At 40.9% G+C, this 14,491-nt stretch overlaps 1 protein-coding gene across 2 annotated transcripts in view; it reads right to left on the bottom strand.

The window, feature by feature from the left end:
* Window positions 1-2,315: 2,315 nt before the first annotated feature.
* The window catches only part of ttc28 (tetratricopeptide repeat domain 28), a 162,539-nt gene continuing 150,363 nt past the window's right edge, over window positions 2,316-14,491 (bottom strand). The window contains exons 24-34 of one of the 2 annotated variants that reach the window (XM_024803208.2): window positions 14,296-14,475; window positions 13,569-14,137; window positions 13,232-13,479; window positions 12,441-12,565; window positions 11,119-11,196; window positions 10,865-11,024; window positions 10,282-10,358; window positions 8,435-8,564; window positions 4,946-5,053; window positions 4,216-4,843; window positions 2,316-4,134 (exon numbers count right to left, since the gene is read on the bottom strand). In XM_024803208.2, coding sequence (XP_024658976.2) covers window positions 3,024-4,134; window positions 4,216-4,843; window positions 4,946-5,053; window positions 8,435-8,564; window positions 10,282-10,358; window positions 10,865-11,024; window positions 11,119-11,196; window positions 12,441-12,565; window positions 13,232-13,479; window positions 13,569-14,137; window positions 14,296-14,475 — 3,414 coding nt within the window. In that variant the 3' untranslated portion in view covers window positions 2,316-3,023. The remainder of the gene's footprint in view (window positions 4,135-4,215; window positions 4,844-4,945; window positions 5,054-8,434; window positions 8,565-10,281; window positions 10,359-10,864; window positions 11,025-11,118; window positions 11,197-12,440; window positions 12,566-13,231; window positions 13,480-13,568; window positions 14,138-14,295; window positions 14,476-14,491) is intronic. The other variant, XM_076886758.1, reaches the window with a different exon arrangement.

Below are 14,491 nucleotides of genomic sequence, written 5' to 3'. Positions count from 1 at the left end.
ACCACTGTTTGCTCTCAGGGTACTTAGTGGACAATTTGTTTTCCGTGATCTAAACTTTAAAACTTAATTTTGGTAGGTTTATATCACAATTAGGTTTGGTAGCTTTTGGTCCAGATCTAGAAAAATACTAACTGGCTTGGCTTGCACAGCACTTGGACCGATTTCACTTGGAATTTCCATAATATATTTTAATATGTACCTATATTTTAATACTCATACTTTTCTATAAATTCAAGACTTCTACTTCTAACAGTGTGATATAGCTAGTTTTTAAAAATAAGTAATTGATTGGGTGAACATCGATGCAAGAATATACATGCTGCCTGCTCTATGGCTTATCGTCAGACTAGAGGAACAGGGCGTTGTTTGAAACAGGGCGGATCGCTTGGAACGCCAGGCTAGCAGGTACTAAAAAAGTACCTGGTACCTATGAACTAATGGAAAACCCTGAAAACCATAGCGAACCATGCCGATTGGATCCCAGTAGGTACTAATCGAAAAAGGGGATCAAGGAAAAGGTGTAAGCCCTGATCGCACCAGTCTCAGGGTCCTTTAAGTCCTGTGCTGTTTAGCAGTCAGCCATTCTGCAGTATCTCTTTAGTCTGAATCTGCTCCAGGAAAAGGTACCGATGGTAAGGAAGACATCATGTTTAGTGCTGGTTCCAAAGAAAGCCACCTCTTCTGGCCTTAATGACTTCAGCCCAGTTGCCTTGTCGTCATGTTATGAAGGTGTTGGAGAGACTGATTCTTGCTCAGCTTAGCTTGCAGGTGAAACATCTTTCAGGTGGGGGTGGATGATTCTGTTATCTACCTGTTGCAGCATGCTTACCTGGATAGTACTGGTTGAACTGTGAGAATCATATTCTTTGATTTTTCCAGTGACTTATACCATTAATACCATCAAGCCACTTCTGTGAAAAGCTGCTCAGGATGGGAGTCGCCAATTCTACATTCTCCTCGATTGGTAACTGTCTCTCAGAAGACACTGCATTAGTTGGGTGTATTAAGGGTGGGCAGGACATTCAGACTCCTTCTGAATGTCAACAAGACAAAAGAGATGGTGGTTGACTTCTGGAGGAAATAAACTGCGACTAGGCCATTCAACCTTATGGGTGAGTAGGTGGGGACAGTGGACAGATACAGGTACTTGTGCGTAGTGGTAGTGAGTGCCATCTATTTTGCTGTCGTCTGCTGGGGGGACCTGAGTGCCAAAGATGCCAGCAGGATCAACAAACTCATCCGCAAGGCTGTAAAAAATTTGGAGATGTTTGAGTCAGTGAGGGACAGGAGGTCACTAAACAAACTGCTACATCATGTACAGCCCATCACACCTGTTCCACTAATTTCTGAGGCAGCAGACCTCCTTCTCCCTCAGACTGATTGAACCTCGCTGCCATAAGGAAATCATTCTGATATCTCATAGCACAAAGCCCTTAACAGGGTATATCCTGGATAGGTTGCAAATATATAATAGGGCCAATATGGAGAGACAGACAACCACTCAATCTAAAACTCACATCCATTGGCCAATTTAGAATCACAAATTAACCTAACCTGTGAATGTTTTTGGACTGTAGGAAGAAGTCTGAGTACCTGGTGAGAACCCATGGAGACATGGCGACAAAGTGCAAACTCCAGACAGACTGGATTTGAACCTAGGACCTTATTGCTGTGAGGCACTGACGACTGTGCCATTTTTTTCATATTTTGCAAAACGGCACTAAATTGAATCACTGTAAGAGCATTAGCATGAACTCTAAATAACACTGGAAATTAAAAGAACACTATGAACAATAAGACATTTGTTACTGTTAAGTATCATAAAAGCTCTATAAATATTTACTGTACTGTGTTAAGAGTAGAGCAATGGTGAAGAAACTATTAAGATAAGCTGCTGAAGTAAAAGTACTCATAATAGACTATAAAAATACTTTAGTACAAACAAAAGCCCTGCATTAAAAAGTCCAAAGTAAATATCTATTACTAACGAAAAGTACTGGAATACCTAAGAGCACATAAGACAATGATGGCTAATTTAAAGTGTCTAATATGCAATAATGTGGTTTAGAAAATATTAATTTTTTTTATTACTAATTCAAGTACCGGTATTGCACCTGGTTAGCTTGTACTCTTTAAACACTTTTAATATCTGTATCTACAAATGGTTTCATAAATATCCAGTATATCCTTATAATACGTTAAGAATTACATTCACAATTCTTCCCTTTACCCCCCCTTTTTTAACTAGATTTACTATTTTGCTTTTATTATAAGTAAAAAGAATGTGTGAAGATTTTTTTCATTATAGAACATTGCTGTATGTGATCAAAGCAAGACAAAGAAAGGAGCAAAACTGCATGTTATAAAATCAGTTAAATACTTGGGCACCATGCTGGCAATCACACATGAAACCAAACTAGCATAAAATATCAAAAAGTTGTCTTTACTTCTTCATTGTTTTAATTGTATTTATAAATTGTGTGACGATTATATTAATAATAATTAGAAAACACTCAAAATAAATGACATCAGTAACCAACAGTAATGACATTAAACAATAATTATTAAACAATAACTCAAGATTGAATCCAGGCCAGTACAAAGAAAGCAAGCATTTAGGCTGATGTAAAATGTTCATTCAGTAAGCAGACTGCAGGTTAAAAGCATTTCTGTTCAGTGTACATGGAGGCATTGAGACACATGCCCTCTAGTCAGTCATAAAAACAAAATTAAAGCTAGAGATTCAACACTTCTCTTAATTATTATGCCCTTCCATTTCTCTCCAGAAGAAGGCACAGTCATCACATTCAAAAACATTTACATCCCTTCACAAAAAAGTAACATGTAAAATCACCATCGGTATGAAATGAGTACTTTTTCATTCCTGCAACTCAGCAGGGATTGCTAAAAATGTAGTTGTATTTCCACTGAAAATGGGCAGATTTTATCATTGAACAAGCACCGATATTAACCAGAAGATTGATCTCCTAAATCTGTGTTCAGGACTTTAAATATTCAAATTCTTAACATTTAGAAGATGGAAAAAAGTGTCCAGGTGAGAGAAACTTGTAGCCATTCCCAGAGGGAAGTCTGACACCTCCTTTAGAATGTGTGAGAAGGCCAGCTGGAGATGGAGGTGGTTTAGCCTCCAGGTTTGGGTGAACATTTGGTCTGTCATCAGTGTTGTGGTCTTCAGGTTCCCCTACATTTTTCCTGATAGACTCATTTCTAGGTGAGAGATTCAGCAAACCCAAAACATCTTTCTGAACTGTACTCATTTTTTTATTCTCACCTCGGAGTAAGCTGGCCGGACATGGCATGTTGGGTTTCTGGCTGGCGTTGGCCCAGTAGGTTTTTAAATTGTGGATTGCCTGGATTTTGCTATCCTGTTTGGATTGATGCAGCTTAGGGGTGATTGCTGGGCTAGAAGAGGCTGAAACAGATCCTGCGGAGGAATAGGAAAGGGCTGGGGATGGAGCACTGTCAGCAGGAGAGCGTGAAGGTGAGATGTGGGCAGTGTAAGGCGAGCTGGGGTATTTCAGTTTGAGCTGAGCCTGTATGTGCACATCTGGGGAGACTGTAGGGAGAGGTGAACCCTGATCTTTTACTGAGAGAGATAACGAAGGGGATGAATGAGCTTGGCTGCTGTAGACTGAGCTGATTTTCTGCAGTGATGAGGAGCGAGATGGTGGTTTAGGCCGAGTTGGAGGAGGGATTGAGACAGAGGTAGAGAGCGGTGAAAGATGACTAGAGAGTGAGAGAGGAGACTTTAGACTTGCCCTACTTGTTGGTCGGCTAAATGCACTGGTCTCAGAGGGCTGAAACCCTTGGGCTCCATTTGTAGGAGTCAAAGTTGGGGTTGTTGGAGTGGACACCGATTTCTGTCTGCTGAGAGACTCATCTCTGCCCTCAGCTCCCTTCAGTGTCTTTCCTCTAAGGTTTCCCTTCTGCAGGCTCTCCACAGCTTGCATGTGGCTCTCAGTCTCCTCCAGGATCTTCTGGGCCAGCTCCTGGGGATCCAGTTGTCCTGCAGGTCCTGTCCTTTCCTCTTGGGATTTCACTGTGCTATCTGTCTCAGTGCTCGACTGGTCTGACTCAGAGCTGCTGACTTTTCCTTTCCGCTGAGGAGTTGAGCTGGAAAATGAAACATATAGATACATTTAAAAGAAGTTCAAGAGTAACTCTTTCTGACTTAACAAAAAGTATTGAACTTACATTTCCTTCTTGACTTTGGGGTTATTCTTAACTGTTAGTGGCAGCGTTGGAGCTTTTATTGGAGATGTAGGTGTGCTGATGCTTCCCTTTGAGGAAACTGTTAGAGGATACCCATGCCGCCCGGCAGATGCTCTCCCAGCACCAACTCTGCCAAATCTATGTCCTGCAGGTAGAGGCAGAGTGTCACACTCGCTTCCTCCTCGACCTAATGGCTCACTGCTTATAATGGAGTACCCCGCATACTCCTCGTCCTCTCCTTCTCCCGATAATACTCCTCCATTACTGGTCAATCGACCTCTTGATACACCACCTGAATGGGTGTAGAGGCCCGCGCCTTGACAAGGCTTCTCTGGCTGTTGATGTGAGCGCTGGCTGATGATGTCACTTCCTGCAGGCTCAGGTCTAGACAGGAAACTGAGAGATGAGGCAAGGGAGCTGAGGCTGTACACTGAGATGGCATCGCAGGAAAGGCTGTCAGGGCACATGGGGGGCAAAATCGAGGGTTGAGGTGGGTAGCAACCTAAGGAAAGGGGTAAAGAGTGTGGCTGGGAGGCTGACTGGGAGGAGGACAAAGACTCCAGGGAGGATGAACTGTCTATGCTAAGTCTCTTGGGAAGCTCTGTTGAGTCTGATTAAAAAGAGAGAGAGAGAGAGAGAGATTTGAAAAATTTGTTGAAAATTGGGAAAGATTTAGTAAAAGAGAAAGTCCAAAGTCATAACTTATTTTTACCAAACAGTGCTAGAAGAGACTGAAGGGCAAAATGCATGATGCGTCTGCTGGCCTGTTTTCCAGTCTTCAGCACCACTTCCTCCTGACCAACTTCACAAAGGTCAAAACCTGACAAAGACAGAGCACAAAATCCAGCCAAAAGCCAAATCTGAGTACTTCAGTGACAAATAGTAAGCTTTATGTTCTTCACTGCTAAAGTAGTTAGTTACTTTATTAATTCATTTTAGATTACAAAATGAGTATGATGATTCTATATAACCACCAATTCCCAAAAATGTTGGGATGCTGTGAAAATGTGAATAAAAACTGAATGCAAGGATTTACAAATCTCGTATACCCATAATGTATTCACAATAGAACACAAAAAAATATCAATTGTTTAAATTGAGAAAATGTACAGTACCATCTAAAGAAACATATTAGCATGGGCATGAATTTGATGGTAGTAACACGTCTAAAAAAAAAAAATGTTGAAATAGGTCCATGTTTACCACTCTCTTCTTTTGACAACAGTCTGTAAACGTCTGGGAACTGAAGAGACCAGCTACTGGATTTTTGGAGTGGACTGTTGTCTTGTCTGATGTATGAATCTAGCTACTTAACAGCTGGTTGTTCAGTTGTTGTATTTTTCATTTGATACGCCAGATGTTTGCAGGTGATCAAAAATCTGGATTGCAAACAGGCCAGTTCATCACCTGGCCATATTGTACAACAGCAATGGTTCGTTGTACAGCATGGGTTCATTATAATTGCGGTATGCGTCTTAGCATTGTCTTGCTGAAATATTCAGAGGCTTGTCTGAAAAAGATATAATCTGGATTTGAGTATACACGGCTCTAAAATCTATATAAACAACACGTTCTCACTCTCGAGGCGTAATATTTTACGCTAGGTGTCAAATCGTCAACATGTTACGCTTCCTGGCACCCAACATATTCCTAAATGACAAGATTGGAAAAATGAGGAAACATGAGAACCGTTTGGAATCAATCCACAGATGTTCGTTCATTTTCCTCAAATTGCTTTGGTAAGCACTATTTAACGTCATTAAAGTGCTGATGTTTTTGACACTGTGGGCATGAGTTTGCTGTCTATTGTCAATAGCAGTCTTCAGTCCGGGTGAGTCCCTGCTGACTTTAAACATACTGTGGTGGAACCTATTCTTAAAAAACAAAACATGGATCCAGCAATTTTATCCAACTACAGACCAATTTCTAAATTGTCTTTTCTTTCTAAAGTCCTAGTCCTTCTTCAGCGCCACAACTTTCTATATAAAAATGGCATTAGTGAAGTATTTCAGTCTGGTTTTAAAGCACACCACAGCACTGAAACTGCTCTTTTAAAAGTTTTTAATGACCTTTTAACTTTTACTGACTCGGGAGATCCTGCCATTTCAATACTATGAGACCTCAGTGCTGCCTTTGACCGTAGATCATAGGATTCTTATCTCTCGGCTTGAACACTGTCGGAATCGAAGGGACTGCATTGGAGTGGTTTAAATCTTACCTGTCCAACCAATGCTTTTCTGTTAGATTGGGGGATACATCATCCTCAAAAAACCCACTTTCTTGTGGGGTCCCCCAGGGGTCCATTCTTGGCCCAGTTCTCTTTTCAATTTATATGCTCCCTATGGGTTTATTTTTTAAAAAGGATGTTAAGGCATGGATGACTTTAAACTTTCTTAACCTAAATGAACAGAAAGCAGAGGTGATTGTGTTTAGTTCCTGTGACCACTGCAACTTTGGCCCCTTAGAAATTTATAAAAAACCTTCTGCGAGGAACCTAGGAGTTATCTTTGACTCTAATCTAACGTTTGACAAACAGATTAATGCTGTAATCAAATCAGTTTCTTTCATCTTCGGCTACTTGCTAAAGTGAAGCCATTTCTCTGTTTTAGAGACTTTGAGAGAGCTATCCATGCCTTCATTTCATCTCACCTCGACTACTGTAATAGTCTTTACTCTGGTATTAGTCTGTCATCAGTTAGCTGTCTACAGCTGGTCCAAAACCCTGCAGCACAGTTACTAACTGGCACACGCAAGCGAGAACACATATCCCCCATACTGGCATCATTACACTGGCTGCCAGTTAGTTTTAGAATTAGGTTTAGGATTTTATTATTTGTTTTTAAGGTATTGCAGGGGTTAGCACCCTCATACCTTTCTGATCTTTTAAATTGGTACACTCCTGCAAGGTCTGCGGATCAATTGCTGCTGGCTGATTAAAGCACAGAGATCGGGCCTTTGCCATGACTGCTCCTAAATTATGGAACAAACTGCAGGACCTCCCCAACATTGGACACTTTTAAAACCTGTCTGAAAACCGACTTTTACTCCATGGCTTTTAAATCAAAATGAGTTTGTATCGAAAGGAGCCAGCTGAGGTGGTTCGGGCATCTGACAAGGCGCCTCCTGGGTGAGGTGTTCCAGGCATGTCCCACCGGGAGGAGGCCCCGGGGCAGACCCAGGACACGCTGGAGAGATTATATCTCTCGGCTGGCCTGGGAACGCCTTGGTATTCCCCCGGACAAGCTGGAGGAGGTGGCTGGGGAGAGGGAGGTCTGGGCCTCTTTGCTTAGGCTGCTGCCCCCGCGACCCGGCCCCGGACAAAGCGGATGAAGATGGATGGATGGATGGAGTTTGTATTACTTTTATTTTTCTTATTCTTACTCAAATCTTCTAATTTTATTATTCTTTTTCTTAACTTTTATCATGTCTCCCGATGTTTTTATTTCTTTTGATTACCTTAATTGTACAGCACCTTGGTCAACATTTGTTGTTTTAAATGTGCTATATAAATAAATTTGACTTTGACTATTTGACAGATGGTGGTATGAGGCGTTTGTGCTAATATGGTGTGTTCGGTTTTTGCTGAAGGTGGTGCTTTTCTTTAATGCTAAACATCTCCACTTTGCTCTTGTCTGTGCAAAGGACATTGTTCCAGATTTTTTATTTTATTTGTTCAGATGCAATAAAACAGCCATGCTGTCATGTTCTTTTTAGAGAGAGAAGGCTTTCTTCTGACAACCCTTCCAAACAAGCCATATATGTTCAGTGTTTTTCCAATTCATTACAAAGAACTTTATCATTTAACATACTAACTGTAGAGCTTGAGTCCTTTCTCACAAACATAATTCAGTAAAAAGCAAAAGTGTCTGATAAGGGGTGTTCAGTAGGTGATATGAAAGCTCACACAAAGACAAACAGGAAAATAAGTAGACATATAAGCATCAAAGACAGATGGAAAAGGATAAACAAAAGTATTTACAATGTAAACCAAGAAACAACACTATAAAAGAACCTTAATCAGAAGCTCAATGCATATAGATGTGTTTCAATATGTTCTGAATATTATAACATAATTTTTTGCTCTGTGCTAGTTTTTACCGACATTTTCTTTACTTACAACTGACATGGGTGATGCAGTAGATCACTGACAAGGAGGTATAAAAAAAAATGTGAAACTAAGTTTCTTTTAAGGATGACTCACCCAGTGCAGCCAGGAACTCGTGGCAGCCTGGCAGCCTCCAGAGCTGCACACTAATTGACACTTGAATGGGAGCCAGTGGAAAGTCTTGCTCTTTGTCGCCTGACTGCAACTGAACCAACACTTGGTGAAGCTATGGAGAGGAAAGAAGATATAATGACTGGAGTGCTGGATGAGTGTTTATACTTTTTCAGTTTTTAACTTATTTATTACCTCACATTTGAGAACATATAAGGATTGTATTAAATAAAAATACTCCAGTGTAAATCAACAATTCTCAATAAACAAGGACAGATAAAGCACGCACTTCACAAAGAATATTCAAATAAAACATCTTAGTGTCTGAATGTGTTTGTGCCTGCTTTGACGAGTGTTGTACTTTTGAACTCAAGCCAGAAGTTTCATCATGAAACACTTACCATTCCTGCCACACTTTTAACTGCCTTTGTGAGGTGTGTATGACAGAAGAAGAAACAGAACTTTAGTTATTTATTTTTGTGTAATTGTTGTGTTTGAATTACTGTATTCTCAGCCATGCATGAATGATGATGTGCTTATGCAGGCAATTCTTGATGATACCCATATAGTATTTATGGAGGGCTACAGCAAGCAAAGAATGATGAAACCAAACAAATGACTGCAAAATGAAAAATTAGAGTGAAGAGTGGGGGGTGCTCTGCACTTTACCAACTAGCTATACAAGCAATCTGTTTTAGTTATGAGTGGTTAAAAGACAAGTGTGCAGAATATCTCATGACCATGCTGACCAGATGCATGCTAGGGTTGGGAAACAACAATGCATGCAGTGTTGAGTGTGTTTGCAGAAAGCAGTCATGCAAATGAACTAGATTACTAACCATATTCAGTAAATTTTACTTCCCTACAGTTATGGAAAAAAATGGAAATCTCTCTCTTTCTGTATATATGCAATGCATGTGGGAACTATGGATGAATAGAAATATAACATCCTCACTGACTAAGAAGCACCTAATAGCTCAGGGCATCAATTAATGGTGCAACATCAGTAGAACACAGTTACTATCAAAGCTAGAGGTTGAGAGGCTACAACCCAGTGGGAATGAGTGAGCAGTGTGGACACAATGAGCCGACCCTGATAGAAGAAGCATTGGAAGTGAACTAGATGACGCTTAGCTACCTACAATGACAGAATTGCTGTTTTTACACCAGGACTCTAAGATCAGGCAAGCCGACTGGAGCTCTGCCTGGATTGACCATAAGACTCAGCCTATGACTCAGTGCCTTGAATAGTGTACAGGAACATCTGAGCTGCATATGGACTAAAAGTCCCCACTTTCAGATGGGGGGAGGGGGGGGGGAGGCACTGCAAAGGTGGTTAAGAATAATAGGGGTATGGTCATGTCGGACTTTGAGTTCCAGACAGACAAGCAGCTACTGGCCAACCAACATGACATAGTGGTGGACAGCAACACTGGGAAGAAGGGCCACAAGAAAATAGAGAGTTACCAGGGCCAGGAGGAGAAACTGGAGTAGATGTGGAAGGTAAAGTCCAAAGTTGTCCCAATGGTAATAGAAACATTAGGAGCTGTAACCCCAAAACAGAGGTCTCTGTTCAGAAGAGTGCATCTGCACCAGTTGGTCCTTCAGCCCCTGGTACAGCTAAAATAGAACAACCAAACTCCGAGGCCTCTGGTAGAGCACCCAAGTTTAAGCAACACAATAATACCATCCCCCAGCTTTTTGAGCTTGGAACTCTCAACGTTACTTAGGTAAAGGCCAAGAATAAAAACAGGTGGTGGAGGGAGATCTTATTTTTTGATGTGCGTAGTTCTTCAACCACTGTCATGACCACCTGTCCAACATGATAGTACCTTATGAATGAGCTGTTCTCCAGCCTCAGATGCTGTGACCAGCTTACAGAGTGCCTGTAAGGCTGGAGGAGTAAGACCTGGGGATGCACAGAAAGTTAATCAGAAATTTCTATAGCACTGTCATATCTTGATCACGAACAACTAATACAACCTAGTGTAACATTTTACAAAAGAGCTATAAGTTGAAATAAAAATATAATCTGAATTATTCTCTTGCTAATATAGGGTATCTTGCAAAAGTGAGTACACCCCTCACATTTTTGTAAATATTTCGTTACATCTTTTCATGGGACAACACTGAAGATATGATAGTTTGATACAATGTAAAGGCAATAATGGCTGTGTGTTAAATTATTTAGAGGGGACAGCAAATTTACACTGTTGTACAAGCTGTACACTGAGTACTTTGCATTATATCAAAGTGTCATATCTTCAGTGTTGTCCCATGAAAAGATATAATAACATTTTTACAAAAATGTGAGGGTTGTACTCACTTTTGTGAGATACTGTACATTAAACAAATATGATTTTATCAGTATGACTGACATAGGAGATGTTTTGAATAATGGAAAAACTCTGTTACCAAGCAGTGACTGTAGAGTGGTACTGCACTGCTGCAGTCGATCCCCAGGATCTGACATAGGAAAAAAAACTGCCGCAGGGAGTCCAGCAACACTACCAGAGAAGTCCAACCGAAAACCCACTGCAGAGAGTAGGGCCTGCCACCCAGGCACCCCGCCGACCTTACCCAGCACAGAGGAGACATGTGGACATGAACAGAGAATACACAAAGGTTGACATTTAAAGAGAAGGAGAAGTAAAGACCAACACACAGACCTTATTCTCCACACTTTGCTGCGATGTGTACATTGGGTTACACTGGCCACTCTGAATGCGCTGTAGTGATTTCTCAACCTGTGGACAGAAACAGGCACAAATTGTGTTATTTAATCAGACTGGAATGTTCAGATGTGGGAAAAATGTGTTTTGAGGTGCCATTCACAAACAATTTAACATTTTCTGGACAGGACAAAACTGAAAGAAAATTAAAAAAAAACATCTTGATTGATAATCATGCATTTCATTAGCAATCAAGATGTTTTCTTTGTGTTGAACACAATCATGGGTGCTTCCTTAAGAAGCATTTTAATTCCAGAATTCACCAGAAAATAGCTTTACCATTTCTCATTGATACCTCAGATCTCTGTGCGTGGATTGTGGAGTGATATTTATACAGCAGTTTTCTAGTCTAAGCTCTACTACAAGCCTCATTCACACATTCATACTGCACTTTATTCCATAAAAGAGGACCGTAGCCACAATGGCAGCACTCACTGACATCATTCTGGACTCTGCATCTTTAAGGCTTTAATGTTAGGTTAGCATTTTACCCCCCTGCCATGCTATTTAGAGCCAGACGTGACCATAATGCTCTAAGGTATCAGCTAACACCAGCATGCTGGAACCGCAATGACTCTGAAATTTCGGCAACATGCTCTGATGGAAGTCTGATGATGATAACTAAAGTTATGATTCACTGTATTAGATTTTTATTGATCTTCATGAGAGCTAAGTATAGTTTCCCCAGTCTGTCTCGCTAACACATTTGAATTCTTTTTCCTTAGATGGAGGGAAAGTGATGTCCCCAAATCAAGAGGGGTAGAGATAAGAAGCACTGCAGAAAAAAAGCAATTTGCTGTCAAAGTAGGTTAACACGTTCACACAGACCTTGCGCTGAATGTAATGACTTTCTTTATTGTTCAATACTTCTTTGATGCAAAGTCATAAAGTCATTAAAATAGCTCAGTATGAATTATCTAAACTTAACATAATGTTTTCATATGGGTTTTTAAAAACTTTTTTCAATCAACAGTCTTTAATTAAATGACATAAAATAACTGCTATAAAAAGCAGTTAAGCCAGTATTCACATTTGTGATCTTTACAATAGTTAATCTTTGGATGCTCTGACAAAAAATAAAAGCCACATTTCTAATTAAAGTGATTAAAGTCATGCTCATTTAAGATTTTCCAGTAGTATTTATGACAAATCGGCTGTCGTTTTATTGAACTGATATCTAAATTCATCTTTTGAATTTTAAACTTACTAATAGAGAACTAATAGAGAAAGCGAGACTGCAAAGTTTGAAGAAGTCTTACCAAGTGTAACAACACTCTCAGGGCATCCCTGGCCCTCTCTGGGTACTGAAGGATCTCTACCAGGGCTTGGCCAACCAGTGACATGGGACTGTTCAGCTTTACATCATTGCCAATAAGCATGTAACCTAAAAAAATACAACAAAACACATCTTTCGGTTTCTCGTGCATATTGAAACTGTGTTTTTTGGAGTTCTGAAATGTAAATGTAGCCGTCTCCAAAGCACCTTGGGTTAGCTTCTGTTGTTTAAATGTGCTGTAAGTTATGAATAAAATAGGCATGACATGTTTAAGGTAAAATTTTCATCGCCAGTAAATAACTTATGTAACACAGTGGGCTACATAATAAACTTGAAGAATAGAAACAAAGTGTTGATCCTGCTGTACTAGTATCGACCCAAAATCAATACCAGCATTGGTATCAATGCTATCGATAATTGGATTGATCCGCCCACTTCTAGTTCATGGTTTGCTCTTTCTCATACCTTGCTTGAACACACATATCACTGCTGACCAGTAACACCCCAACAGACTTGCCATATTGGATACAGTGGCCACAACAATTATTCTTTTTTTTAGTTTATAGCGTTTACGTATCATCTAACATATCTCAGACATTGACATTGCTAAGTTGTACAAACTAATTGGTTCCTTTTAGCTCATTTGAACGAAGAAATTGGTTAGCTGATAAATGCTCCACTATATTTTACAGCTACTCCTCTTGTGTCTGCGTGCTGTGGCTCAAAGCAACTGAGTCAAGCTTTAGTATTTTACATTAATGATTGTTTGCTAACCAGCCCAGTTGGAGGGGTGTGAGAAGTGCTTGCTGCTCTGCAGTGTCTTCATGGCTTCTGTCAGAGCTGCACTGGCTTTGGTCCCATTGTGAAGAGCTGTGTAGAAGGTGTGTGTGAACAGTTTAGAGGCAGCTACTGGCACAGGCCACAAAGAGACACACACACACTGGACCCCTGCAGCCAAGAACGCTCGAGTCAACCCCACAACTCCATCTGCTGTTACCTTGCTGCCGGACTCTGGGTACAACCTGAGGTGGCAAAGGGTCAAAGAGTTACATGGGACAGTCAAAAGCTAAGAAAAGCCTGTGTAAAAAACCAAATCTGTGAATAGTTATACCTCAGGACCACCAGTTTGACAGTCAGACAAAGGTCCAGTATATCAGCAGCAGTAAGAAGGAAATCTTGAAGTGGTGGACTATCACAGATACTCTCTACCTCACACACACTTTCACCATCCTCACTCCTTTCATCTGCTCCTCTGAGTCTCTCTGGGCTGCTCTTTGAAAACAAACCCTTCACTTTTCCACCCTGATCTGCTGCTTCGCCTGACACTGACATCCTGCGGGGTGATTTCTCCTTTGGTCGGCCACCTGCCCCATCTCCTCCAGCATGCTCTTGGCTAGGGGCAAGGACCAAAGCTGCAAGCTTCCAAGATATATGTGTGGCAAAGTGAACACACTCTGCTTGACTCAGAGCTGCTAAAATGCGATCCTTTGTGGCATTGGCTCCCGTTAGGGGATGACATCCCAGCTGCTCTCCCAGCCACAGGGCTTCCTCTTGGGCTGAGGGTAAGGGCCCCCATAGCCAACGGTCCATGACACTCGGTGGCAAATGAGGTGCACCGACCACTGCAGCCATTGAGCCTCCATCTGGACAAAATAAGTGTCCACTGCGTCGAGCATGAGGCTGCAGTTTGAACACATTTGATACAGAAATATTATAATAAGCAATAAATATTTTAAATAATTAATTGAATAAACACATATGTCGGAATAGTTTGACAAATACAATATATGTTACTTTACATCGATTATCAGAAATCAAAGGGTACCAAAATGACTTACCTTTATTGTTGCTCCCAGGCTGGCTAAAGAAGGTACAGAAATTAGACTGAACCTTTCATACAGGTACTCATTAGAGGAGCTGCCTTTGAGCAAGGCAAATGGAATTAGGTATAATTCTCCCTCCAGAACTAACACAAGTTGTCTGTGTCTACCCACGGGTCCACTACTGTGCATCAGGCCCTGTATAGAGAGAGGT

Source organism: Maylandia zebra, linkage group LG7 (genome assembly GCF_041146795.1).
Source record: "Maylandia zebra isolate NMK-2024a linkage group LG7, Mzebra_GT3a, whole genome shotgun sequence".
NCBI classification, from domain to species: domain Eukaryota; kingdom Metazoa; phylum Chordata; class Actinopteri; order Cichliformes; family Cichlidae; genus Maylandia; species Maylandia zebra.
This window is presented reverse-complemented; position numbering and strand designations above follow the sequence as displayed.